Raw genomic sequence first — 27,870 nt, forward strand, 5'->3', positions numbered from 1 at the left:
TTTTTTGAGAAATATATATAAATTTTTACTCCATTGTTCAATATCATGACACTCCAATTTACAGTGCCTTGCACTTGACCAAAATATTCTAGATTCTCTCAGACAAAGAGCTTCATATATATCACAGCACTCCTCAAAATCATACTCTCAAACAAAGATGAAAATGCAAGAGCCATCATAATAATTTTTCCTACTTCTAATTTAGACTTTTTAATCACAAGTTTAGAACATATAAAAGTACATATGAGAATCCTACCAAGCTCTGTAGCAACAGGTATTCCCATTCAACATTTCTCATACTACTTTTGTTGCATTGATCTAACTGAGAACCCCTCACCTATAAAAATCTAACTTTGCACATCTCAAAGATGTATGTATACCTCTTAAAACATATAAAATATTGTTAGAAGGCATTACAAACTTTTAGCATTTTGACAAAGTATGTAAGAATTAATAAAAATAATAACTAATTTACAATTACAACAACTTCAAAACAATTTAGCATATGTATAATGCAGCAGTATTAATCTCTTTGTCATTCAAATATCTACATATGCATTTTACTGATGGTTTACCATAAGAACAACAATTTGATAATGATAATTATCTCATTTTCACATCATCCATATACATGTTATCCTAACTTTTATTGTATAACTTTCTATGTATGGCTCAAAGTAGTTAGAACAGAGCTAAGTTATATCTTGAGACATATATGCTTCACATATTAAGTCATCTGAACGAGCTTTATTCTTTGCTAATATTTTAATCTTAATTAAATATCTACAATATAGAAAGCTTCTCAGTACCACATTAATATAAAATTTAATACAAATTGGTTGGCAAATTTTACATAGCTCTCAAATATATACATCCAACAATATTAACTAGGACCACCACCTCTCTCCTCGTATGTCAAATGAACAAAAGAAAAAAGCTCTATCGAGTAAAAGAAATTTAGATGAAATATTTCTCCAGTTTGCATAAAATTATTAGGATGTTATGTTCAATGCTTAGTAATGCCTTCTCATTCAAACATATAGACCACAAATAATTGAAATATATACTAGATTCAATTAATATAATTAATATTAAATTTGGTAAAAAGCTAAATTCTATAAGCATATGGTAATTTGGCTATTCATTTCAACTAATGTCCTTGATCTCATATTGAGGCATCTACTTAAAATTGAGATAGATCTATTGAGGCATCTTACTGTTCATGTGAAGTCCATAAATCAATAATCAGCCTTGAATCATCCACAATATGAGTTAAGTGCAATATTCATCAGGTGTAAGGTATGCTTGATTTTTGTGTTAATTTAGAACAGAAGACATTTAAACTTTGTATTGAATGAAAATGAACGTTATTGAGTATCCATGTAAATAAAATATTCAATTCTCCTGATGAATTCACCTGTTAATCATTTATGCCAGAGTAATAGTCTATTACACGTCGATAATCTTTGCCTTCCACTATCTATGTTATACACTATATTTTTTAAATGTAAAAATTATGTGTATATAATTTCACCTAATAAAGATAGTTTAAAATATTAAGTTGATATATTTATTTTGCTCACAGTGTGATTATCAAAATATAAATCTACTGCAACATGGATTTCATCAAGAGGATTTAGTTTATTAATATATATAATTGTTAAATTAAATTAAATTAAATTTAATGAATAATTAAAGGTAATGTACCATTTTTTTCTTTATCATCAGAATTTTTTTATACAAATGTAAAATAATTTAAATCAAACCTAAAACCTAAAATTCTCATAAACATATTAATTATGTAAAAGAAAGAAATAAATCTAAACAACTTTTCTAAAAAAACCCCAAACACTAAACATTCAAATTTATGAAGGGATCCTACATAAAAATCTAATGATAAAATCTTATATTGATTTAAAAATTTGATAAAGAGGAAGATTTACCTTTAGATCAATGAAGAAATTGAAAATATTTCACTAAAAATGGTTGAAGCTCAATTTTATGTGAATGGATCAGAAAAAAATTATTTTAGTTTCCATCGGTAATTCCGACAGATATATCTGTAAAAAATAAATAGAAAATTTGTATGAACAAATTAGTTGAAAATTCCATCTATAATAACCGATAAAGATTTTGCTCGAATATCACCCAAAAATTTTAAATTTTTTTGGCGAAAATGACTAGGGGTATCAATATATGACATGATCTGAAAAATTATAGATTTAGATCGACCTGTCTAATAAACTTTGAATTCAAGGCATTTTTTGGACCCATTTCAATATCAGCTTAGGATCAAGCTAACCCGTCAACTCGAAATCTAACCATATATTTCACATTATACATTAGTCAGCATTTAAAATGACTTAAAAATGAATATTTCAGCATTTCAAAGAGTCACATTAATATTATTTTTTAATATAAATAAATTGATGAGTCAGATCGGATTAAATGGGTTGCAACAGGTTAGATTTTGTCCTGTTTTTGGGCGAATTTAGTGGGGTGAAATGATTTTTAGTTCGGGGACCGGATTAATGTTTTGTTTGGGATAATTTTTTATTGCTTATTTAAGTAAATTTTTAGTATAAAATTTTAATTTTTATACTAAAAATTGTTTTAAGAAATAATAATCCATAAAGAAGCCTATAAATATATTATTTTTACTGCAGTAAATTTTGTGCGGTTATTAATCCTTTTTAACCACACTCTGCACCGTAGCCATCGTTGTTCGCTTGCTTTCACGAGATGGCGGGAAGCCTCCGAAGCTTAGGGTTTCCGCCTCCATTCGTTAACAGAGGAGGTGTTCCTCGATTGGCTCTTTACCAGACAAGTTGTGCTCCTTGTCGTCAGACTCATGGTGCTGCCAGTGCAATTCCATCGCTTTCTTCGGAGTGTCGGCTTGTAACAAGACGGCCCAGGGCCACTGGTGGATCTGACGAGGTTATTTTATTGTTTAATTTCTAAGGACAGAGAAGTAGTCCTATCTTGTATGCTTTTCTTTCCGTGAAAACATTCGGTGATATATTGTAGTCTGTTTGGCAATCAGTAGTTTTATAGCAATTGAAGCTTCTAAGTGTTTTAATGTAATCCTACTGTCATCTTTCATAGGGGGAATATGATATCTGAATTCAGTAAGCAGAGTAGTTCTTGGACTAAATTTACTGGAATCATGTTAGCTTAGACATGGAGAGAACTTCTGCTTGATCCCATGCCCATCTCAGTGTCATGAAAATACGATAGTACCGGCCAAATGAGTTGGAAGGTTGCTTGCCCATGGTCTGCACCTACATTTTCAACAAAGTTAGTTAAATTTATACTTTTTTAAATAATATCAGTATACTTTTTAAATTAGGCTAGATTTACATTATGTTTATGCTGAGGGCAAGCAAGTTTGCTATTTAAGTGCTTGTTCTCTGAATTGTACGAATATATGAAACTTAAGGTATGCCTGGTTGAATATTTAAGTGCTTGTTCTCTTTGTACATAGATAAGGTCACTAAAGTAGAGATTTTTATTTTTATCATTGTATAATAAAACCAAAGTTACAGAGACTTTAAAGAAAATGAAGTGCAGAAAAGTAGTTGGACATGATGATATTCCAATAGAGGTGTGAAAATCCTTAGGAGATGATGGATTTGTTTGGCTTACTAAACTTTTTAATATTATTTTGAAGACTAAAAAGATGTCAGTTGAGTGGAGAGGAGTGTGGGTTCCTATTTTTTTAGAGTAAAGGTGATACACACGAGTAAGTGAATTATAGAGGATAAAGTTAATGTGTCATACATTAAGACTATAGGACAGAGTACTTGAGCATAGGTCACAGCGCAATACTAATGTTTCTCAAAATCAATTTGGATTCATGCCCGATAGGTCTACTATGTGTAATTCTAATAGTAGATATAGTGGGGGGATTGTAACCATAGGCGATCAAGTCATTAAGAAGAGCACATGTTTTAGATATCTCGGGTTTATTGTTCATAGGATAGTGAAATAGATGGGAATATTATTAGTAGAATTTAAGTTGGATGGTTGAGGTGGAGGAATGCATCAGGCCTGTCGTGTGATAGAAAAATAGCCTTCAAATTTAAGTAAAAATTCTATTAGATGGTGGTGAAAAACCTGCAATGCTTTTTTGCACAGCATGTTGGCTATTAAAATAGAAGCATAAAATTAAGTTAAATGGTGCAGAGATGAGGATACTTATGTGGATAAGTAACTTTATTTTTAGAGACAGAATGCCGAACGAGTATATAGATGAAAATGTTGGAGTAGCTCCAGTGGAAGATAAGATTAGAGAGTCGCCTTAGATGGGTTGGTCACATAAAATGTTGACACTTCAATGACCCGATTAGGAGAGTAAATGTATTATATATGACCTATGTTAAGAAAGGTAGATGTAGACCTAAAAAGATTTTGTTAGAAAGTATTAGAAATGATATTGTTTTATTTGATTTAAATGAAAATTTGACTCTTAATTAATAGAACAAAATGTAGAAAAAGTTATTCATGTAGCGGACCACACGTAGTGGGATGAAGGCTTGATGTTGTTGTTGTATTGGTTCCACATCCGTAAACCATATAGGTTAAATAACATTTTCACTTGCTATACAAATGTTGGAACTTTCTTCCTAAACTTTCAAAGGTCCAATCTTTGGCATGTAACATAATAGACAACAGTACAAATTTGTCATTTTCATTGACCTTTGATGTATAAACTGATTCAGAGCATCATAAAGCTAAGGGATAACTTACCTATTTTCTCTTCTGCTTTTTGTTTCTCCAATAGCACAATTTTCCTTTCTATTAAAAAGGGCTTTTAGTTACATTTTTATTGTTTGGTGTCAGTTTTAGCAATTCACTTAGCATAGAGATTATGTAGAATGCAAATGGAGTAAGGGAGAGGATAACAAGAAATATGTTAACATAATTGCTTCTTGCACTATTCTTTGTTTTTGCTTTTATGTATTCTTCTTATCTAGCATCCATTACATCAGTTTGATATTAGAGCAAGGGTTTTAGGAAGGATGGTGGAATGCAATAAAAGCCCAGTGGTCAACGACGACCAATGCCTGGAGGATAGCCTATATGAACATGTTCCAACAATTAACGAATTTATCTACTGATTTCATGCATTTCTCTGTTGAAATGCATTGAGAATTCTAAACTTTCAAATCAAGAGCTCATCCCATGAATCGAACAACGACGATGGAAACCATATCAGCAATGAGGAGGGGTAATGTCCTAGTATGGATAGTTTGGAAGACTCAAATGTGATGACGGAGGTTACCAATTTTGAAGAAGAGATTGATATTTTAACAGGGTTGAGATTGCTGACTTTGATTGAGAACTCTGTAGCGATCGTTTCAAACCAAGGCCTCATGAGCCTACAACTATCACCACAATGAGTTTCACATGAAGCTTGACATTCCATTCTTCAATGGCCAACTGTACATAGAAGATTATTTAGATTGTGAGCAAGCTAGCAAAATGTTCTTCGAATATATGGAGATCCTACCAGAAAAATAAGTTAAATATGTTGCTTGTAGGCTAAAAGGGGGTGACACTATGGTCAGTTAGTTAAGGCAAGAAAATGTGAGGGGAAGGGCCCAGAGTTGGTTAATAATTAAATAATTGATGCATAAACCTTACAATCAATAACCAACTTTATTTCATTTTCCAATATTTTCTCCTACCTCCTAAAATCTTTCTTACTGACATAAACAAATATAAAATGAAAAAATGCCATGAGTGAAGAAATGACAGCATTAAAAGAGAACCACATATTGGTTGTAGTAGGATTGCTAAAAGAAAATAAAGAAACAGGATGTAAGTTGCCATACATTGTAAAATACAATGCAATTGTGACACTTGAAAGACAGATAAAGTTATACTCGTGACAAAAGACTGTACTCAAACCTATGGAGTGGATTATGGAGAAACTATTGCACTAGTCACCAAACTAAATGCTATATGAACACTTCTATTCTTAGTGGACAACCTCAACTGATCCTTACAATAGCTGGATACAATTATGCATTCGTATACTGCGATCTAGAAGCAGCAGCCTTTATGGCACGTACACCATGTTTTGATTAAGATTTTAGTACTTAATACTAACCATGTATGTAGGGTGAAGAAAGCTTTATGTGGGCTCTAATGATTTGGGAGGCTTATCTATGTCATGGAAAGGATGAAACTCAAACAAAGCCTATGAGATCAAACTCTATAAAGAAATCCAATGAAACCAAACTTATAATTCTTATAGTATATGTGGATGACATGATCCTCACAGAAATGTTTTTGAAGAAATAAAATGAGTGAAATATCAACGATCCAAATAACTTGAAGTCAAAGATCTACGAGGACTCAAATATTTCTTAAGAATGGCAAGATCCTCTTGAAGGTTGGGATATTCATCTCTCAATAAAAATACATTCTTGATCCACTAAATGATACGAGTGTTATAGGATATGAGTCCTTAGAAGTTCCAATTGACTATTGACACAAACTTGAAAAGACAAATGATAGCTCAGAAGCCGCAAAGGGGATATCAAAGACTGTGGAAGTTTGTTTACCTTGCATACACAAGACAAAACGTAGTTTAAGATGTAGGTGTTCTATTACTGGTTGTATACAAAACCCTTCAAGACCTCAAATAAATACCAATAAAAGGAATCTTATTGAAAAAAGAAGAAGAAGAATAAGCTTAGAAGCATACATTGAAGCCGATTGGGTAGGATCCCTTATAGCTAGAAGGTCTACTTTATTTATTGCACTTTTTGAGTCGATAATCCACTTGGAAAGTAAGAAGCAATAAGTGGTTGCCAGATCTAGTTTCAAAGTTGAATTTTGGGCAATGGCGGAGGGGATTTGTGTGCTATGATGGATCAAAATTATCTTGGACAACTTGGGAATAAAATAATCATCCATCAACATCATTCACAATCCAATCTAATTTGGCTGAATCACACATTTCAATGTAAATTGCTATTTTATCCAAGAGAAATTAACAAGTGGACTAATGTGTATCCCATATGTTCAAACACACAAGTAGTTGGCTCATATCTTACTATACAGTTTGGGAAGTATTGATGTAAATAGTGGGAAACTTGGCAATCCGCAGGGTTGCAAAGCTGGCCTCCGCCAATTTAACCATCCATCATTGGCAATCCGTGGGCTACACTGGGCCAAAATCCTTCAAAGATTTTCAAGTAATTAAATGCATCCAATTCGTAGGACATCTTTATTTATTTTTGATATAATTGGTAGTTTCCATAGGTGAAATTATCAATTGTAGTTAGTATTTTGCTGTATTAATTAATAGAAGAGCTAGAACCCCCCCCTCCCCCCCCCTCCAAAATGAAATATACACAAAATATAAATTAGTTCCTCTCTCTTCAGTTACCATGCACAATTTTTTATTCTAGAGGAACTTTCTAATATGCACTGCTTTTTATTTATTTTTATGGTCCTATGCTCATTTTTCTACATTAAAGGGTTTTTTAAATTTTTAGGTGGATGGGGACAGACAGTTTAATGCCAAAGATTTCAGTTCTCAGGAACTCTTCCTTTGGGCAAAACCATTTTTGGACTTCGTGAGAAAAAACTTCCTTCCGCTAGGTATATGATCTGCAATTGGTATTGAACTTTTATTGCTTGAATGAACGAATGCATTTTTTTCCCCTTTGCTTTACTTAAACTTGATGGAATTTTTTATTTTCTTCCACATTACTACGCCCTATTATCAATTTCTTCACTCTCTTGCGTGTTCTTATGTATTTATTGGTTGTAGATTTGTGATTTTAGTATCATCACAATGCAATACATATATAGACAGATGATTGGATTCATTGCTGGCTTTAGTTCTTTATCAATTAATTTTTTATTGTTGAGGGCCTTGAAGGCTTAATATGAGTGTATGAAACAAATATCTCGGTCGATATCACGATCGTATATTTGTTTGATAGTTCCAGCCTCGTCGACTCCCATCTACCCGCATGGAAGGATCAAACTCAAACTTAGATTCATTTCTTGACCCGCACAACATTCTTAGACGTTACGTGTATACTTACAACACGCTTGTTGGGGGCCCATGCAGATATTCGATTCCACATGCATTTTCTTGTATTATGCTTACATACTTGCATGTACATTTACACTTTCTTTCGTGTATTAAGGCGCTTGCACGTGCACTTTTGTATTTGTATGTATACATGTTGGAATGTATGTATGAGGCTATTTTAAAATGTTTAATGTTGATCAGTTGTGCGTGCAACTATCATTTGAATGTGTACAACGCTCTATTTGAGAGCTTGTAGATGCCTTTTGTTTGCTTACGTGAGTATTGCGTATCCGGTAGTATATATATACACACACACACACAAAATTAATGCCAATAATACCTATATGCCTAATTAATAATATTAGCTAACTTAGGCATGCTAATTAATAACAGTGACCAAAGCCAGTAACGAGGAATGGGTGAGGAAAATTTACTGTGAGTCAAGATGATACACACACACACACAAAATTAATACCAATAATACCTATATGCCTAATTAATAATATTAGCTAACTCAAGCATGCTAATTAATAACAGTGACCAAAGCCAGTAATGAGGAATGGGTGAGGAAAATTTACTGTGAGTCAAGATGATATCGTGGTGTTCACGTGGAGCAGAGCAAAAGAACAAATTTCTCGTGGGGGCCTAGACTGTGGTTGTTGTTTGGCTGTAGGAAGGTGACGTGCGAAGGGCTATAGATTTTAGCTTTTAGACCTTTGCATTTTTTTTTTTTGGGTGGGGGTGGGGGATGTATGAGCAGTTGGAAGAAGGGAGGATGGGAAGAGAAGCATCAACTATAGGAGGTTGAATATTATGCTGTTTGGAGGAAAGGGGTAGGTGGAAATCATGATTGTAGAGGAAGAAGGGGATCCGAATAGGGGAAGATTTATACAGCTGCAGCAAGTGAAGTGTGGCTTGATCGTAGAGGCCAAGTGAAGATCGGGCAGGGAGGTTCATGCGCCTTTACTGGGTCTAAGCTTGTGGGGTTCGAGGCAGCGGCAAGTTGGATGCAGGCCGCGGGTCTTCACGACAGCGGGGGTCTTATATGCGGCTTAGGGAGTCCGGCCGCCTGCCTGCATGAAATCAGGCTGTGTGAACGGCTTCTGTTCGGGCTGGTGTTTGATCAGGCCATGAAAGAACTCAGCTTGCAGTGGGAAGATCGGAGCAGGTGAGCCCGAACGGAGGAATTGAGGAAACTCTGGTGTGCGAGATCTCTTCACTCAAATGCAGAAGCCAAAGAGAAAAAGGAAAAAAAAATACCTGCAAGCTTCAGTTTATCCGTCATTATAACGACTATGGTAGGCGAGACCGAAGCAAGCTGCAGGATTTATGGGAAGAGACATTTGTCCTACGATTTCACCGGATTTTCGGGGATTTGTGCAGGATTTTGACGACGCTGAGGTAAGTTGATTTGAGTTGAGTTCTGATTTTGTTTGTTTCTTAAAATAATAATTTATTATTAATAATATTATTATTAATCTACAATGCAAGGAATGAGTCAATTGGCCCAGAAATGCCTCGATTTGCGCACAAACTTCTTAGAAATCACATTGATTTGCTCGTGTGACTTTCGTTGTGCAAGATTATGGTCTATTTTGGGTATTGCCGACGTTCTTATTGCAATGACGTAGTCTGTTTTGCGATCAGAGGTTGTTTGGACGATGTTGCACGTCAATTTGTGTGTTGTTGTCTCGGGATCCACACCGATTTCCTCCCTCAATTTTAATTTGACAAAATGGCGGTCATTTTTTAATATTGACGACTCTGTTTTGTGATTGGACATAGTTTGGGCAACGCCACATATCAATTTCGGGTGTCGTTCGTCCCTTTTGATCGATCTCGTCTAAGACTGGGAGGGGTTCCCACTTAGATGAATTTGACGTTCTGATTGCTACGACGCTATCCGTTTTGCAATCGAAGGTCGCTTGATCTTTCAAGTAATGCGCTGTGCCGATGCGTGTGTTACTTTAATCATAGTTTTCACCTCTTTTCGTGTGTTTAGATGTGTAGGGGTCATTAATGTGTAAGTTTTATGAGTGGTGCTTTTAGAATTTTTATGAAAGTTCTTTGTAACAGACCAAGTCAATATGACTTATGGATTCTTTTAGTAATTCTTTCATTTCTTAGTGGCTGTTCACGAGTCTATCCATTCATGCATAAGGACTATGCAAGGTATGCTCAACTTCGAAGTCTGTTTTGAGAAAATTCAGATTGTAACTTGAAAATAATTTTTTTCAGCGAAGTTTGTTAAGTTAATTAAGGAGGCCCTTTTTATGCAAATTATTTCGTCATTGTTAATGGTGCGATTGGTAGATAATTTAAAATTTCGAAGGATATCGATAAGGTAGTCTTGTTTCTCATTTTTTTAATATTATTGAGGACCTGTTGTATAGAATGATAGAAGGCTGCTGTTAAAAGCAACTTGATTTAAGGGTTGAAATTACAAGAAAGTTTCCGTTGTATTTAAGTTTTCGTCGTATTTCTAATATTCAAATTTTAGATGTTACATTATATTTTTGTGAGTTCTCAAAATTTTAAGCTACTAATCTGAAACAATTTCTTTCTCGCTTTAGGAATATCAAATATATCTGTTTCAAAGATTAATTTCTCTTACCGAGGTTTACTTTGGCAAAGCTAACGGTCGTGTCTCTAACTTAGCCTCTATTTTGGACTGTAAGGTGGATTCAATTTCATTCAAGTATCTTGGTGATTCTATGGGTTCTGAAAGATTCAAAATTTCTCATGGAACTTGTGATTGATAAGATTCAAAGTAAGCATTCTGGTTGGATAGACTGTTTCTTGACTAAAGGTGAGAGATTCATTCGCATCAACTCAGTCCTATATTCTTTTTTTTTGGACATTTTCTCGTTCTTTTGAATACCTTGGTGATTAACAAAATTAATCCATTAATAGGAATTTCTTCTGAGAGGGTACTAATGATGTTGAGGAAGTGAACTTAGTCAACAGGAAATCCAACTGCAGGCTCAAAAATTTCAGTGGTCTTTGTATTCTCAATATTGGGACTTCTAACTTTTCTCTTATTGGGAAATTGATAGGAAATACTTGAGTTCACAAGTAACCCTAAGGGTAAACTTGAGTTCTCAAGCAATCCTAACACCAAACGAAGAGCAAACATCAGTAAATCTGCTGTCTACAGCAGAAAAACAGCAAAAACACAAGAAAATCTGAGAGAAAACTCAACGAAAAGCTTGTATTCCACTAGTCGATGAATAAAATAGCAAGATACAATTGATCCTCAATTCAAGAGGAGGATCGATCTCTCCCAAATCTCTAGACGCCGCTAGAGCCCAAAGAAAACCTAAATCTAAGAGATCTCAAATTTCAGCCCAAATTCAAGATGCCCAAACCCTAGGAAAAACACTATTTAATGCATACAAATCAAAAGGAAATCCCTAAACAGTCCCTACATTCAAATTCCCCTCTTAATTTCCCCAAAAAAGCTTCCTATTCGGCTCCCGCAAGGCAAGCGGTGCGCGCGGCCTCCGCCCAGGCGGAAAAACTCGCTGTTTTGCGTGTTTCTCGTCTGAGCCGGTCCCGTGTGGACCGGTCCACTGGACCGGTCTAACAGAAATGGATTTGGAAGTCTATTCAAGTTAAACAATCTATTTTTTTACTAGCAATATCATTCATGATAAATTCTTGAAGGGAAAAATCTTTTGAAATTTTGATGCAAAACATCATTTTCTTGTTCCCCTTTCATGAGAAATGTTTTTTGAAAACTTCTCTTCTAATTTTTCAAAAAATTTCTTGGAAAGTAAACAATGGCCATTGTACGAAATTTTGGAAAGTTAAAATGGTTCTTGAATTGCTCCTTAGCAGTTAAATTCCCTAGTCTATTCCAGTTTTCTTGGAATGCTGACTGCTCGTAGAAATATCCCCATACCTGTTCTTACTGATGCTTAACATCTGTATTCTCTTATTGCTGGTATTGATCTGAGCCTATCCAAAGACATTATTCATTGAGATTTTTCTTCTAGTGGCTATTCTATTAAATTCTTTATAAACTTTATTATTGATGGTGGAAGTCTGTGACCCCTAAAAAGTTCAAATTGTCCTTGACTATGCATTCTGGAAAAATTCCTTGCAAGTTATCCCACCTTTTCAGGTGCATCATCATTTCTTCTATGACTTGTAGAATACATTATTTAGAATCTGTGAGTGATGTGCATCTTTTCCTTGATTGTCGTTGGATTGGCTACATCTGGCCATGACTTTTATTCTTTTCCAGATTAAATGTTCATTAGCCATTGCTTTGGCGCCTAAATCTTTCAAAGGAGCTTTGTGATACTTTCTTTTGTTCTGCGCTATGAAATATTTGAAATGAAATGAACAATTGAGCGTTTTAACAAACTGTAAGGATGATAAGACTATTTACTATATTATCATTTGTTTGGCATATTTTTGAACTCACTCCACTAAGGGAAGAAAGTTCTAAGAATTTAAAATTAGCTGGGAGGCTCTTTGTTCATTTAATTGATATTCAGTTGATATTGTATTTTGGTTTTTATTTTCCTTTATTTTTTTATTAATGTTTCCTTAGTGTATTCTCTTTATTGTACTTTGTAACTAATATTTTCTTTTAATCTTTAATGCTAAGGGTTTTTACCTTGTTTTTCATTTAAAAAAAAACCCTTTTTTAATCTTGAATGGTTGTTCATTTGAATGCTTCACCTAAACTGTCATCTAATCAGAGTAATTCGTATGAGAAAGAATTCTTAACTCATGAGCTGCATTCTAAATAGTTTTCAAATTTAAAAATATTTGTGATTAGGTTGGAGATTCATTTGGAATATTTACTAGTCCTCTGTTTAAGCAGCAGGAAAATAGCTATTTTATTCTCAACCACCTAGTTCACCATTTGATTTCTCAAGTGAGAACCTGATGCATCCGATGTATTATGATTTCTAGGAAATAGTAGCTATAATTGCTTGATTAATCTGGTTTGATCAAAACAAACCGTAAGTCTGACATAAAGTGAAATATGGAATTTAGGTACAAAACATAAACCTTTGGATTTAATTAGTTTTAATTATTTTACATGTTATGATGCTCTATTTGAAAGAAGTATTCCTTGGTCTTTGGGTTGTTTCATTAAACATGTTTTAGCAAGATAGTGTTGAATTGATTATATTTATATAGTTTTAATATATATCCCGTCTTCTTCTTCTGCTAAAGCAATGTTTGTGTTAGAGCTGTTGGCGTCTTCTAGCATTAAACTTTACTACTAGAATTTCATACAATGCTGAGCAAATGAAGATATAATGCACATCCTTTACATTCTGTCATCTTTCTACTTGTTATCATGCAGCTCTAGTAAGTGGAGTATCTCTAGGGCTTGCATATCCCAGTCTTGGTCATGTTGCTGGCAGATATCCTATGTCAAAGTTCAGTACAGTTGGGATTTTTTTTATCTCTGGTAAGCTTTGAACTTATTTACTTTCTTTATCATATACTCTTCTGCTTCGTCTCTCAGATATACCATTCTTATATGATTCAGGGCTTATGTTGAGGAGTGAAGAAATTGGTGCAGCTGTAGAAGCTTGGCCTGCCGGAGTCCTTGGGCTTGTATGGACACTATTCTGTTGTGCATCTTATGCATTATGAAGTTCATAATTTTACCGTTATGTTCTCCCATTCTGGCAAAATTGCTCTTGGTACTTCATAATTTTGTGGCCTTTAATCCTTAGTCATCCTATAGAATTCATTACTTGATCTAATCACTGTGATTCCTGTAGAATTAGCATAGAAGATTTTTCATTTTGATATAAACAAGCTCATTTCTTTAGCATAGAAACCCAACAATTCATTTTTAATAAGCTTATTTGTCTTTTCCATCATTATTTAAGGTTCATCATCGTGGAAGAGACCTAAATGAGTTTGTTTTTCCATCATTATTTAAGGCTCATCAATTACTTTTCTGCTTTACCTGCTTTGATCCTAACTATCTTTTTTGGTGCTTTATTTTGGCTATGTACATTATGATCCAATCGCCTGTCGTTTGTCTCAGTAGTCTAAAAATTTTGATCTTTGATGTTTATATGTGCATTTCATTCTTTATTTTATCTGAGATAATCATATAGTCACCAGAATTATTTTGTTCCTCTCTGTAGATTTCCATTTTGTTGATCACCCCCTTCTTTTCGCGGGTTATCTTACAAGTACATTTGAACCCTCATGAATTTGTGACTGGTATGTCAACATCAAAATTGTAGCTGAGAAATATTTAAGCTTTGAGCTGTCTGATATTTGCCATCTACTGAATATTGTCGCTTTCTTAAAAATCTTCTCTAGCATATTTTTATGATGAACTTTTCTACTGGCCGTTAAGAAAGTAACTTCTTTTTGTTATAACAGGCTTGGCCATTTTTTGTTGCATGCCAACGACATTGTCAAGTGGAGTTGCATTGACTCAAGTGAGCCAGTGTGCCATATTGCACTTCTTAATCAGATATTATACAAGACTGATTACCATTTTTGCAGCTTGTGGGAGGGAATTCTGCTCTTGCTCTTGCAATGACAATTATATCTAATTTCTTAGGAACAATGACGGTATTTTAACATTTCCTTTTTAACATTTATTTTAACATTGGCGAATCTAGAGTAATGATTTGGTTGCCTCTATTGTGATATGATGTCATGAGTTATAATCATAGAAATAGCTTATCTACAACGTAAAACTGCATATATTGTCTCCAGATTTTGCATTGGTGAGAGACTCATGCGCTGACTACATCTTTTTGCTGGATTTTTGAATGTGTCGTATTTAAGTTGATGTATATCATATAATTTCATATAGATTAACGCGCAATGTGAATGCATTAATGCAAGGTATTGAGCTAATTATTTTGATAATGATGTTTAGGTATTTACTGCTGAATTTTAACCATAAAAATGGGGTATATTATCTCCGAGTTCATCGCATTACCACTACTTTGTAGATCTCAAATCATTTTTGGTAGGCGGAGATCTCCGCCTCCTGTGGAGATCGAGCGGCCCGACCAGCCCATTAGAGCATTTTAGGAAGCGTTTTTTAGCGTTTGGAGAGGGAAATTTGAATGTAGGGGCTGTTTAGGGATTTCCTTTTGATTTGTATGCATTAAGTAGTTGTTTTTCCTAGGGTTTGGGTATCTTGAATTTGGCTGAAATTTGAGATCTCGTAGATTTAGGTTTTCTTTGGGCTCTTGGCGTTGCCAGAGATTTGGAAGAGATCGATCCTCCTCTCGAATTGAGGATCAATTGTATCTTTGCTGTTTTATTCATCTACTAGTGAAATACAAGAGTTTTTCTTCGTTTTTTCTCAGATTTCTCGTGTAAAACTCCTGTTGTTATCTGTTTTTGGGCTGTTTCCTGCTGTGGACAGCAATAAATTTGCTGCAGTTTACTGATTTTGGCTAGGAACACTTGTGAATCCAAGTGTTTCCTATCAAATTTTCAGATTTTACTGTATGAAATCTTGAAATTATGCTTCTATTTGTTTCTTTTATTATTGAATATTTGGTGTCTCCACTACACAATAGACTCTTTGTTTACCCCTTATATGGTACTTGTCAATCCAGGCCACTACAAGTATAATCTAATAACTAATTCTAAACATATCAGTAACATTATATCAAAGAAATGTTGATAGAATTAAATATCTGCGCTGGATACTTTTCCTTTGTGCCCTTGCTAGGTATTGTGGCCCTAAAGCAATTCATTAGATCATATAGATGCCCCTTCAACTTAACCCATGTCATTCTAAGAAAATTGGATTATTCATCAAAGCATAGAGGCCATGATCTTTTATAAAATAAATATCCTATTAAAAATTTGATAATCTCACGTGATCACACTACGCTTCGATATAATTTTTATAAGAATATTTAATGATTCATCAAAGCATAGAAGTCATGATCTTAAATAGATTAAAATAAATCGAATGAAATCGAACGTGAAAATATTTTATTCTAATGTTGAACTTAATAGGGCAGAGGGATTATTTATAGAGGAGTGGATAACAAATCAAATGTTCTAAAACAGGTAACAAGTAACTGGGGAAAACATGGAATCCAATGACAGCCTGCCTATTTCTATTAAAGGAAAAGGTATAAATCCCTTAATCTACGTGCTTCTTAAGAGCTTTAGAATTCCTATTTGGACGCTTCTCAAGCTGGATGGTAGATTTTTATCATTCCCAACTTGAAACGTAATTCTTCAAAATTTATTCAAGAAAGAGCCTTTGTGAGAATATTTGCAATTTGGTGACGAGCTAGAGTTTGTTGAATTAATATGGTCCCACTGTCTATGCTTTCTTGAATGAGTGTTGTTTTTTTTTTCAACATGTTTGGTTTGGTCATGTTGCACAAAATCTTTTGCAATTTTCATTTTTTGCTTGATTAGCACCCAATGGCCTTATCCGTTCTTCTCTTGAGATGAACAATTCATAGAGAAGTTATTTTAATCACATTTATTCGAGGGGCATTTCTTTAAACTTAGCTTCTAGATTGCTTTGGTCAACCAAATATTGTTTTTTGTTGCGAAGTGACTAAACTTCCTCATACAAACACACAATAACCTAAAATGGACCTATGATCTATAACAGAACCTGCCCAGTGAAACCTTGATCTTCCTCTCTGAGTTTTTTTTTTTTTGAAGGACAATCCTTTTTTTGGAGTCATTTTTAGACATCTGAGTATATTTAAAGCAATCTTCATATTTCCATAGGATTATTCATAATGTAATAAACTTCACTTACTGAAAAATGAATTTTAGTTATAATGTGAGAGGTATATTAGTATGCTAAAAATTCTCTAATATCAGCCATTATCCACCGGAGCATTGTCATCTTAAATTCCAATTTGAGCAGTTGAATCCATGGGAGTATTTATTGGTTAAGTGTCAACATTTATGCTTCTTTTGGAAGATTCATGGCATATTTGCACTATGAGTTTTAGATACTCTTTTGTGATTGAGCCACCTTCAAGGACACATGTCACGTCCTTACAATAGATTATTTGAGAATGATCATAGCAATATACTCAATAAATATTTAATCTTTGTGACCCGTGATTTCTCAATTGTCACCCTTGATGTACGACTGTAGAGGATGAATAAATTTTGTTTTAAGCTTTGTAGTGATAATATTTCTTCAAATAAATTTTTCATATTTTGTTTTTTTTTTTGATTTTTTTTTAGAATTTGAACCCAAAATGATTTACTTTAGAATATTTAGACATTTTGAAAATAGTTTTCCTCTATGTTTCAAATTTACAATGGTGATCATCGGGGCGTTAATCTCATCGACTTTTATCTTGGTGAGGGGGATTAGAATTTAAAATGTGACTTGTAACCCTGCCCTATAGGCAGGGTGATTTGCTTGAGTGTGTGAGTGAACTCATTTGAATTTTAAATATTTGAAAAGAAGAGTTTGACTTTCAAAATAGTCTCAAGATTTTCAAAAAATTTGCACTTTTCAGAGTATAGTTGCTCACTTCTCAAGGCAAATTAATTTAAGCTCATTCATTTTTTCATCCATGTAATATTCTCTAACACGCTTTTTAGTTTGAATATTTAACACACTTTTTAGAGCATATATGGACTAGTTTGATTTTAGCGGCTTGCTCGTTTTTTTATGTGCTTGCATGACTTTCAATGCACTTGCACATTTTTTGAGTCATTTGCATGATTTTTAAGGTGTTGTATTTGAGTTGATTGCCTTGTGAAGCATGTGCAAGGCTTGAAGTTATTTGGATTTAATTAGTTGTGTAAGTATTTGCAAGGGGGCTTAAATTAATCTAGGTTCGAAATATTTGTGCAAATATCATGTCTTTAGGGTGTGTGCAAAGTTTCATATTGAATTTCAGAAGATTATTTTCTATCTACTTGCATGTGTGTTGTGGATTTGGTGACGATTAGTGCAAATTTGGTTTCAATGCATTATTTTGCTTGAATTTTGTCCACATGAGATTTCAAATAGACCCCAATAAGGGTATTCCTTTGCCTTTCTATAGACTAGCACTGAGTCATATTTGCATGCAATTCATGAATTTGAATATTTTGGGAATCAATGAGAAGTCCTATTTGTGCTCGTAAGCTAGCTGTCAAGTTCCCTATTGTCTAGTTCTATGTTCAATTTTATGTTCAACCATGATCCTTTCAATTCATTTGAGGTGAGATGCATTTGTAATGCTCTTTGATATTTCTTTTTTGCAGATTTACAATTATATTTTAATTTTTATTATGTTGTATTATTGAATCTAGAAAGATCTAGAAAGTTCATTTTGGTTATATTCTTTTCAAGCATGGTCACTATATATTTTTGTTTTTTTGTTTTTAACGTAAGTGTTGGGGGAGTGCTAAACATACTTACCATGAAAAAAAAATGTATATGGGTGGTATAAATATCAAGGTTCGGTTTTTATTTCCCATTATGCTAAGAAAAACATATACGAATCTTCAAGCCTTATGAAAGATTGTTACACAAAATTTCTTGCTGCATCAAGAAAAATGAGTATATGTACTTATTTTTTGTGGTACAATTCTTGTTCCCCGCCTCGTTAAGGTAGATGCATGTCTTTCTCCCCACTACACTAAGGCAGGCATGTATAGATCACTTGTGCAAGAAATAGGCAAGCATAATTTGATTTCCCTATTGTGTCAAGAAAGATATGGACAAGTTCTTATATTTGGTGGCGGGTTTGCTTGTACATTATACCTTTATGTGATGCAATGTTCAAGATTTATTTTTTTTGCAATGAAAAGGGGAAATTGGCAAGGTGAAAACATGAACTTAGGTCGCTTAATTAAATTAATTTATATATACAAACAAATATGTATACATATATGTATTTATTATTTTTAATCATTATCATGATTTGTGAAAATTACAAGATGTAAATTTTAGGTCCATTTTGATATTTTATATTTGTCAGTGTTAGAACATTGGCATGTTTTCTGTCCTCATAGTGGGTGCAGCACATTACTGTGTGTAGCAGATTACAGGATCATATTCATTGAGAAAGAATTATACATGATGTTTTATTTGAGAACAAAAGGAACTTTGTTGTTTGCTTCATTTGATCCTATATGCTGTTCTGCTTTTTTATTGAAGTATTTAGTTGTTGATCCTTCTCTGGGCTTTAAATCAGAGTATTGCATATAGACATCCAAAGGATTTCCTGTTTACACGGCTTAGCTTTATTTTCAAAAGCTTCTACCAGTCTTCATTAAAAGTATTGCATGGCATGTTTCATAACACCTGCAATGTACGTTAAGCTGGTGCGCTTCATGGTAATGAATAACCCTAATATCATCCCATTACTTTCGATACTTGATCCATTATTTCAATTTCTTCTTCTGCTAGAAGACTATTACTAGATAATTGCTAAAATATGCACCCAGTTTTTTTTTTTCTCAAATTTAGGACTTTAGATGCTAGTTGTGTTGTTTATAGTTTCAGCTGAGTAGTATATAAGGTGTTATATATTTTGAGCTACTCTTATTTCAGAACTTACACTAATTTTACCTAAGCTATAGCTCATTTTCTTCCGATTTTTTTTTTACATTATTTCTATCCATCCCTTATTGGTGCATGCCTTTATCCTAACTGTACATGCCCAAAAAAGGCAAACTGCCTAAAGCTACTTCACATTATATGAACTTTTATGGGTACTTCCTCCATCTTCTTGCTGCTATAATAATTTCCTCCTCATTTGCAGTTACTTTAATATTTAAATATTTTGTTTTAGGTGCCCTTTTCTCTTGCAATGTTTGTAGGAGGAGTTGGAGTTTCTATACCAACAATGCAATTATTTAAAAGCCTCGTCATGACTCTTTTGGTTCCTTTGGTTCTAGGAAAGGTACCCTTCAAGTTCCTCAAAGTTTACATTTTATATAGACCAAAAAATGTTGGCTTAATCAAAATATTATTCCTAGAAGGGCTTATTATCATCTACGAACTATTCTTTATTTTATTTTTATTTAATAGTTTTCTCTGACATTCCTTCCATGATCCCAAATTTATTTAGCCATGAACTAAAGTAACTTTGCATGAAAATAACCTTAGTCAAGTGCTATTGGTTTCGCAGTATAAGTTTTACCATACAAGCAAAAGTTCTTAGGTTGGAGTTATAGAATCACATTTTAACTGTCACGCTTAAATACTAGATTTCAGCGTTGGATGTTATAAAAAGCATATTTTCCATATTTCTTAAACTTAGTCTTTTTCATTTATCATACTTAAATATTTATTATGCTTATGTGTAGCTACTTGTAGATTGGAATAAAGGCATTGTCAATGGGCAGAATTTTTTGTAGAACAGGATGAAGTATAGAAACGACGGGGATCATATTTTTATAATTACCTGTTCTGAACCATGAAACATTTTCCAGTACGGCTTATTTTTTAAAGCTAATGTTCAATTTTTCTTTTATAATTGATCTCAACATTAGAGATTATTGTTAGTATTCTTCTATGGTTTTGATGCCTTTGATATTAAATGATCTCAACATTAGAGGTTGGGCCTATGTATAATAGATGATGCAGTTACAAAAGGATCCTTCCGCACTAATATCTCAACATGATTTCAAACCCAACTCTTTGATTATTTTGAAGGGGCAATTTATTTCTATCATTTATGTTTATGTTTATGTTTGTGTCTTGACTTTTATTTTAATTTGCATTGTATTTTATTTCATTTTTTCTATGTTAACAAAGTGTGGAAAAATCAATTCAATCAATTTCGAATCCAGCCACTAGAGATCCTCCCCTACACTAATTCTTCCTTATTGCATGCCCTAACTGGTCTCTTCGCCTTGCCACACAATCTAGATGGTCTTTTGCCAGCCCTCCGCCTTGCATACAGCCACAGCAGGTTGTCACTAGCCGTTCCACCATCTTCTTGCTACAATTAATCCTCTGCCTTCCTTATTCACTTCATGGCACCTCATTGATATGTGGTATTATGTTGCCACCTTACTAATCCATGGAATATCCTAATCATAACTATGTATTTATTTTTCATTCCTAAATTTTGTATATTTCCGATTAGAGGTTCCCCTAAATTTGTGTAAATTTAATACAACTGATGGAACGAAACACTAGAATAAATTCTCCAACTCGTGTAATTCCAAATCTTTGCAATCATAATCAATATCTGAGCCAAAAAGCAGGGAAGATCATTTATCACATAGTACTCTAATTTATTACGAGGCCTTTTTGTAAGAGATTGATTATTATCAATGTATCTTGTATCCAAATGGAATGCAACAAAGACACAACAACCCTGTTTGAAAGGTTTGTTGGAAAAAAATTGAATTTATAATTTTTTTGTTGGATTAAATGTTGAGCTAGATGTTTTAAGGGTATAAATTTTCGGAAAGAAGGATTTCACTTCGCTAAATGAAGTCAGTTCCATCATTCACATGAAAGAAGGGAGAAGGGGAGTTATGATTGCACTAACCTTCTGGAAGGTTTACTGCCAAAAGCTATTTGCACCAAATACCATGATTTGAAATTCTCTTTTTCCAAGGAGCACAAGCAACCACATCCAACAAAGCTTATCAATAAAGATTCCCTATGGTGCACATATTAAAGAAAACGCTTGACACATAAAATAAAAATGCTCGAAACTTCATTAAAAACTGCTAAGAAAAAGCTAGACAACACGAGGAAATGCAAAAGAATAGAGACATACGTATATGATACATGTGGAAGAAGTTAACATCAAAGGATTACTCACTAAGTTCCGCAAAGAAAAAAATTGAAAATTTGTTGGGATCATAAGAAAAGACTCTTATGATAGGTACTTATTCTCTTGTATTCAAAGGTATTATGTAAGAACCGGGCCAATTGGTTCTTCTAAACCGGTTCTTATTCGGGACGCGGGCGAAACAAAGATGAGCTTCCCGTGTGCGTAAACCTCCAGATGGGGTCGAATCGTTCTGCTGAGTGAGAAATCACGTGAAGGATGGAAAAAGAGCGATTTATGAGAGATATGCCCATTGCACTCGCTCCAGTGGAATGAAACGGACTGAAAACATTAGAGGAGAGAAAACCTAATTGAGAGGAAGGAGAAGGAGAACGAGAAAGTAGGTAAGTTCATTTCTTTTTTTATTTTATTTGACAATTTCTTTCATGATGGAAACCTAAGAAAGGGGTAGCATCTAAGTTTAGTACAGAGGAAGAAAATTTGGAAGAGGAAGAGAAAGGAAGTTGTAGTTTTGTAGTTTCTTATATCTCTCACGACGGAAGAAGGAGAAAAATTCAAGCGGCAAGCCTTGATTTAATCAATGAAGGAAGGCAAGTTTCATCTAGATGAAGGATTTATTGAGTTTGAGAAGAGTAATTTGAAGTCTTTCTCAAGCTCGAGAGTTGGAAGAAAATCGAAGAAAGAATAAAATTAAAATGGGTAATTTCAATTGTATTATAACAATGCTACATTCTTTTTTTGTTATTTAATTTTATGCAACTGTTGTATATTATAGTATTATGTTGATGTAATGAATATTATGTTGACGAAATGATTATTGTATAATGAAGATTATATGAATAGAAATGGAAATGAAATAAATGTTAAATGGAAATGGATAAAAAAAACAGAATAAGTAATTTATGTGACATAGAAGTTCTAAAATTTATAGTATATGAAAGAAAATGCATATGTTAACTGTATAAAAAAGGCAAAGGAACATGCATGTTTTAATATATATAATTAATTGTTGTATATGAAATAGTGATTACCCACTAAGTTTATTTTTTAAACTTAAACTGTTAAACTAAAATTTTTCAGGTAAATCATCAGATAAATAGAAATGACTGAAAGAGAGAAATACTTCTACAAAAGACGACACTCAAATAAAAGTAGGTAATATATAGTTTATGCAAATGAAGAAGATGTGAAAATTGTATTAGTATTTTGATAAAAAAAATTATGTTAGTGTATCTTCAGTTCTATTTGGAATGTAGATGACAAGTTGTGTTTGAAATTATAAGAACTGTTATAAACGTCTGACTATTTGTTCTCACCTCGTTAGTTCGAGTATCCAGCCCGGATCGTGACAAAAGTGGTATCAAAGCCCAATTAGGATTTGAATCATACTGATAGAGCCATTAGGTTGATTATTGAAATTAAATTGATAATACATTATGAATTTATAAGAATTTTTAAATTGTATTTCAGGACTCATAATGATCCTTAAGAAGATATAGAAAGAGCAGTGTATAATAGTGTTGTTAAACTAGATGTACTTATAGAAATGATGATAGCAATGACTCAACTAATTCAAGATTAAGAAAATCAACCATCAAGAAGTGATAGTGGTGGTAGTATGAACATGGATAAATATTTAAAGCTGTTTCAGGATATGAGACCAACGTTATTTAAAGGAGCAGACTGACCAATTGAGGTATAGAACTGGTTACTACGTATTGAGAAGATTTTAGAGGGGATTTTCTATCCAGAGGAGAGGAAATTTTTATTGGTGACTTTTGTACTTGATGGTGAGGCTGAAAGATGATGGAGGGGTCAGCACTAAGATAAATTTGGAGTACCTAGCATTCAGATCAAATTGGATGAGTTTATTCAGGTGTTCAGAGATTGGTTTGTGCCTATTTTTGCAAGGAGGTAGATGCATGGCATCTTGATTTTGAAAAGAGTTTTGTGTTCTAGGTTTTCTTGCTTGGGCTCTTGGCGTTGCCGGAGATTGTTGGAGAGTTGTTCTTCCTCTCGAATTGAAGAACATTGTATCTTGCTTTGGTTTTGATCGTCTACCAGGGGAATACAATTGTTTGCTATTGTTTTTTCCAAAGTTTTCTCCCTTTTCTCTCAGCTTTTCCATTGTTGGTGGTTGTTTTCTATTGAAAACAGTGAAATATTGGTGATTTGGCGAAGATCCGATAGTAATCACTTGGAATATTCAAGTGGTACCTATCATATTCTTAATATCACTAGCCACTTTTTCCCACATAACATTAGCATCCTCATGTACAGACAAAATCTTAATATCTAAAATCTTACTTTCAAAAATATTTTATGTTAATATCCTTTAAATGCTCCCATCTACTATGTTAGTGTATACTGCGGAAGAAAAATATCAGTGATTCTTATTTGGATTGAAAGATGTAATTAGGAAACCCCTTGTTCCTCTAGGGATTAAACATTATGCTATATTGGTGGAGAGATTTAGAAGGGTAGAAATGGATATGCAAAATATCCAAAGAAAACGTGAATTTCAGAAGAGGAAGAGTGGTGATATTATGGGAACTTCTCAAGAGTCCTACAGTATATCTACTTCACAATATAAGAAGTATTATTGGAAGAAAGCAAAGCCCACTAATAGTGGTAGTCAAATGAGTATGAACAATTATAGCAAGTGTGGAAAGCAACGCAAGGGAGAATGTCTATCCGGGTCATACACTTGCTTATGGTGTCATCAACCAGGTCATATAGCCAAGAACTGTCCTACTTTGGGACAAAGACCATTAGGAGAATCAAGAATGAATGCTGGACCTTCTCAGAGAAATGTTGGTAGACCAAGAATGATAGAAGTCTACTTAATAATAATAATAATAATAAAATTTAATAGGCATGATAACAATTCAAGGAAAGCCCGTACAAATCCTTTTTGATACAGGAGCATCACACTCCTTCATTTCAGAGGAATTTGTTAAATCTATTGGCTTATATGTTTATAAGGCTCCCACAATCCTAGAAATATTAATGCCAAATGGATCCACAAGGAATGTTCATAGTATATTTCAAGTGACTTTCAAAATAAATGAAATAAATTTTGAAACAACCTTAAATGTGTTACCATTACAAGAATTTGATATGATCTTGGGAATAGATTGATTATCAAATCATCAACAAAAAGCATACACTAGGGTACATCCTCTTGTTAATGTCTAGTAAGAGCATCCATGATTAAAGCAAAAAGATACGGGCTTAAAGTTGATATTTTATGTAATCCAACTAAAATGAGAAAATGCTTGGTCAAATCACCTTGTGTTTGAACACAAGTAACAACTTCTATATACATATATGTAATGACTTGAATATAAGTATTATTAGCTCATTCTTTTTTAGAACTCTCTAGAGCACCTCTCTTGGGATTGTATCATATGCTTTCTCTAGAGCAATAAATATCATGTGAAGATCCTTCTTATTCTCTCGATACTTCTCCATCAAACCTCTCAATACATGCGTACCTTTCATAGTAGCCCTGGATGAGAAAAATGGATGGTTGTATTAGGTTGTCTATAGCCTAAAATATGTTGAATAACTATGACATGAATCCTCCCAATCCATCACCACATAAAAAGAACTATGCAGGACCATCCTCCCACTCCCTCTTTCCTCCCAACTAGTCTGCACCATTCAAATGGTCAAATCAAGCTCCATCATTCCCAAACCACTAAAAATTAGCCATCTTGATGAAAATTTAAATTAATCAGGATTTGTTATCATGATACAACAACAACAACATCAAGCTTTTATCCCACTGTATGGGATCGGCTACATGAATCATTTTTCTCCATTGTGTCATGTTAAGAGTCAAATTCTCATTTAAATGTAATAAAGAAAGGACATTTCTAATATTTTCTAACCAAGTATTTTTAGGTCTTTTTTATTTTTATTTTTAAGTTTTGTATATGTAACCGAGAACTATGCAGTCAAATAAAGAACCCATTTCTGTAAAGTGTACTAACCATGACTAGTTGAGTGATAAGAAGCAGCCAAATTATTACAACCTCTAGCAAACATGATTAGATCATTAAGTTTGATTGCAAGTATTATGAACGTATAGTAAAAAGAATTTAGTTTGTTTTTTTGTTTGGTTTGAACTGAATCAAATACAAAGCATTTGCGTAGGGGATTTGTAATTACCCCATAATGCCCATTTTTTACTAATATGAAATTCGCTCAAATCAAACGAATGAAGAACTCATAGTCCATGACCACACCTTCCGCGCCTATGGTCGTCGCCTGCCACCCACCACCCATCACGCTCCGCTCACCACCTGCTACTGCAGCAGATAAAAAAAGAAATCAGTAAAGGTAATTTTAATATTGAAGGTTGCAGTTGCAATTTAATTTAAAAGCTTGAACCAATATATAGCTTCCTCATGTGCCATATCTGATTGTCTTCCATCAATTTTATTGATTTCACTGAGAAAAAATATACTTGCGTTGAGAGGAATTCTACAATTGCGAGGGCAGTAAAATCTACATAATGTTTTATATAATTTGTGTTTCTTAAACTCATCTTTGTTAAGTAACTCATTGATCTTATCATATTACTTGTTGAATTAAGTACAATGAATTTTTTATAACAAAATAGAGAGGCATATGAAAGGAAAACTTATTATCTGTATTCCATGCGCAGGTGCTTCGAGATTTTGTAAAGAGTGAGTCTTCTTTTCATGAATTCTCTTCGAACTTTTTAGTTCTCGTCTTTGTTAATATTATTTTCCTTAAGTAGTTTAACTATGCATGTAACCTTGTTAAAAGGGAAATAATGAAATTCTTAAGTAACTTACTGTTCTAAGCTTAGTTGACAATTGACCTGGAGACTTGCCTGCTGTCAGTTGGTGTGAATCTTTATTGCTTACTCAATTTGATTGAAGGAACAAGATGTGCATTTTCAGAAAAATTGCTAACTATACTTTCCATCAAGGATGCTACATAGATTCTGGTAAAGTCTATGCTTATTGTAGTTTGCATATCACATGGTGACTAATTTGCAGGTGTAGCAATTTTTGCTGATCAAAATCGTCAATATTTGTCAATGACAAGTGCTATTCTTCTTAGTCTAGTAAGTCGTTCTTTCTAATTGCAAAGTTTTTTCACGATTTGAAAATTTTAAATTTTAGAAGGAATATTGTTTCAGATTAAATAGATTTTTTATTCCTTCTTTGTGTTTATGAAATGTTAAGAAAATCTCCTGGTGGTTCTTTTTATTTTTTTCCATTGATTTTTGAAGAATGCTTACGAAAGCGTAGGCCTTTTTCTTAGTACTAAACTAGCATGATAAGCAGCATATTTACAAACTCAGCTGTCTAACTGAGTTTAAAGTCAATTTTCATAAAGAAACTTTAAAGGTGCAACATCTAATTTTTGGTTGTCGACTATTTAACGCAACCCTCCACTTTCTCATTTAGGACTTGGGATCTGACAACGTAGTGTTTAGCATTAGTTAATGTGTCTAAATTTTTTTTTTATTTGCGACTTTCAAATTGGCATCGTGAATCTCTATAGTTTATATTAATACATTACCTTTAAAATGTATCATTTTCTTCAAAACTATTTTGAATATTTATTTTCCTATGTTTCAAAATTTGGCATAAATATCTTCAAAATTTAATATTTTATCTTGAAAATTTCATTTAAATTTTAAGATGTATGTGCCATAATTATAAAAAGGTTACGAAGAGAAATGTGATAGGCACCCGATAATTTTTTTCCATTTCTAAAAGACCCTAAATTCTTGAATACATGGCATTGCAATTACTTATATTAGTTGAAAGGTGCGAAACTTGTATTAAATAAGATACGTTTTTTAATGAAAGCCATTTTCACATTTTCATTTGCTATCTTTCTGATTGTTTCATTTGAATGTGCATAAAGATATCATGTTACCCGGTATTAATATGTTTTCAACTTTTCATCATCTCAATTTTTTTCATTGTTGTTGTGAAGGTTCCTTGGATACAAGTGAGTCGATCAAAATCACTGCTCCTTACAGTTCGGCCTGAAGTTTTTGCTACTGCAATGATCATGGGCGCGTATGTTATTCACCATTGCTATTTGTAA

At 33.3% G+C, this 27,870-nt stretch overlaps 1 protein-coding gene across 1 annotated transcript; it reads left to right on the forward strand.

Annotated features, from left to right (window-relative positions):
* The first annotated feature begins 2,705 nt into the window (after window positions 1-2,705).
* Window positions 2,706-27,870, forward strand: LOC110092930 (probable sodium/metabolite cotransporter BASS4, chloroplastic). Its single transcript, XM_028697511.1, has 11 exons — window positions 2,706-2,937; window positions 7,512-7,617; window positions 13,389-13,496; window positions 13,578-13,645; window positions 14,191-14,269; window positions 14,435-14,493; window positions 14,561-14,629; window positions 19,807-19,917; window positions 26,444-26,465; window positions 26,805-26,872; window positions 27,757-27,870. Exons 1-11 carry the CDS (start codon window positions 2,743-2,745, stop codon window positions 27,868-27,870), a joined length of 999 nt encoding a protein of 332 aa, XP_028553344.1. The 5' UTR covers window positions 2,706-2,742.

The sequence above is a fragment of the Dendrobium catenatum genome, unplaced genomic scaffold (genome assembly GCF_001605985.2).
Source record: "Dendrobium catenatum unplaced genomic scaffold, ASM160598v2 fragScaff_scaffold_950, whole genome shotgun sequence".
Taxonomy (NCBI): Eukaryota; Viridiplantae; Streptophyta; class Magnoliopsida; order Asparagales; family Orchidaceae; genus Dendrobium; species Dendrobium catenatum.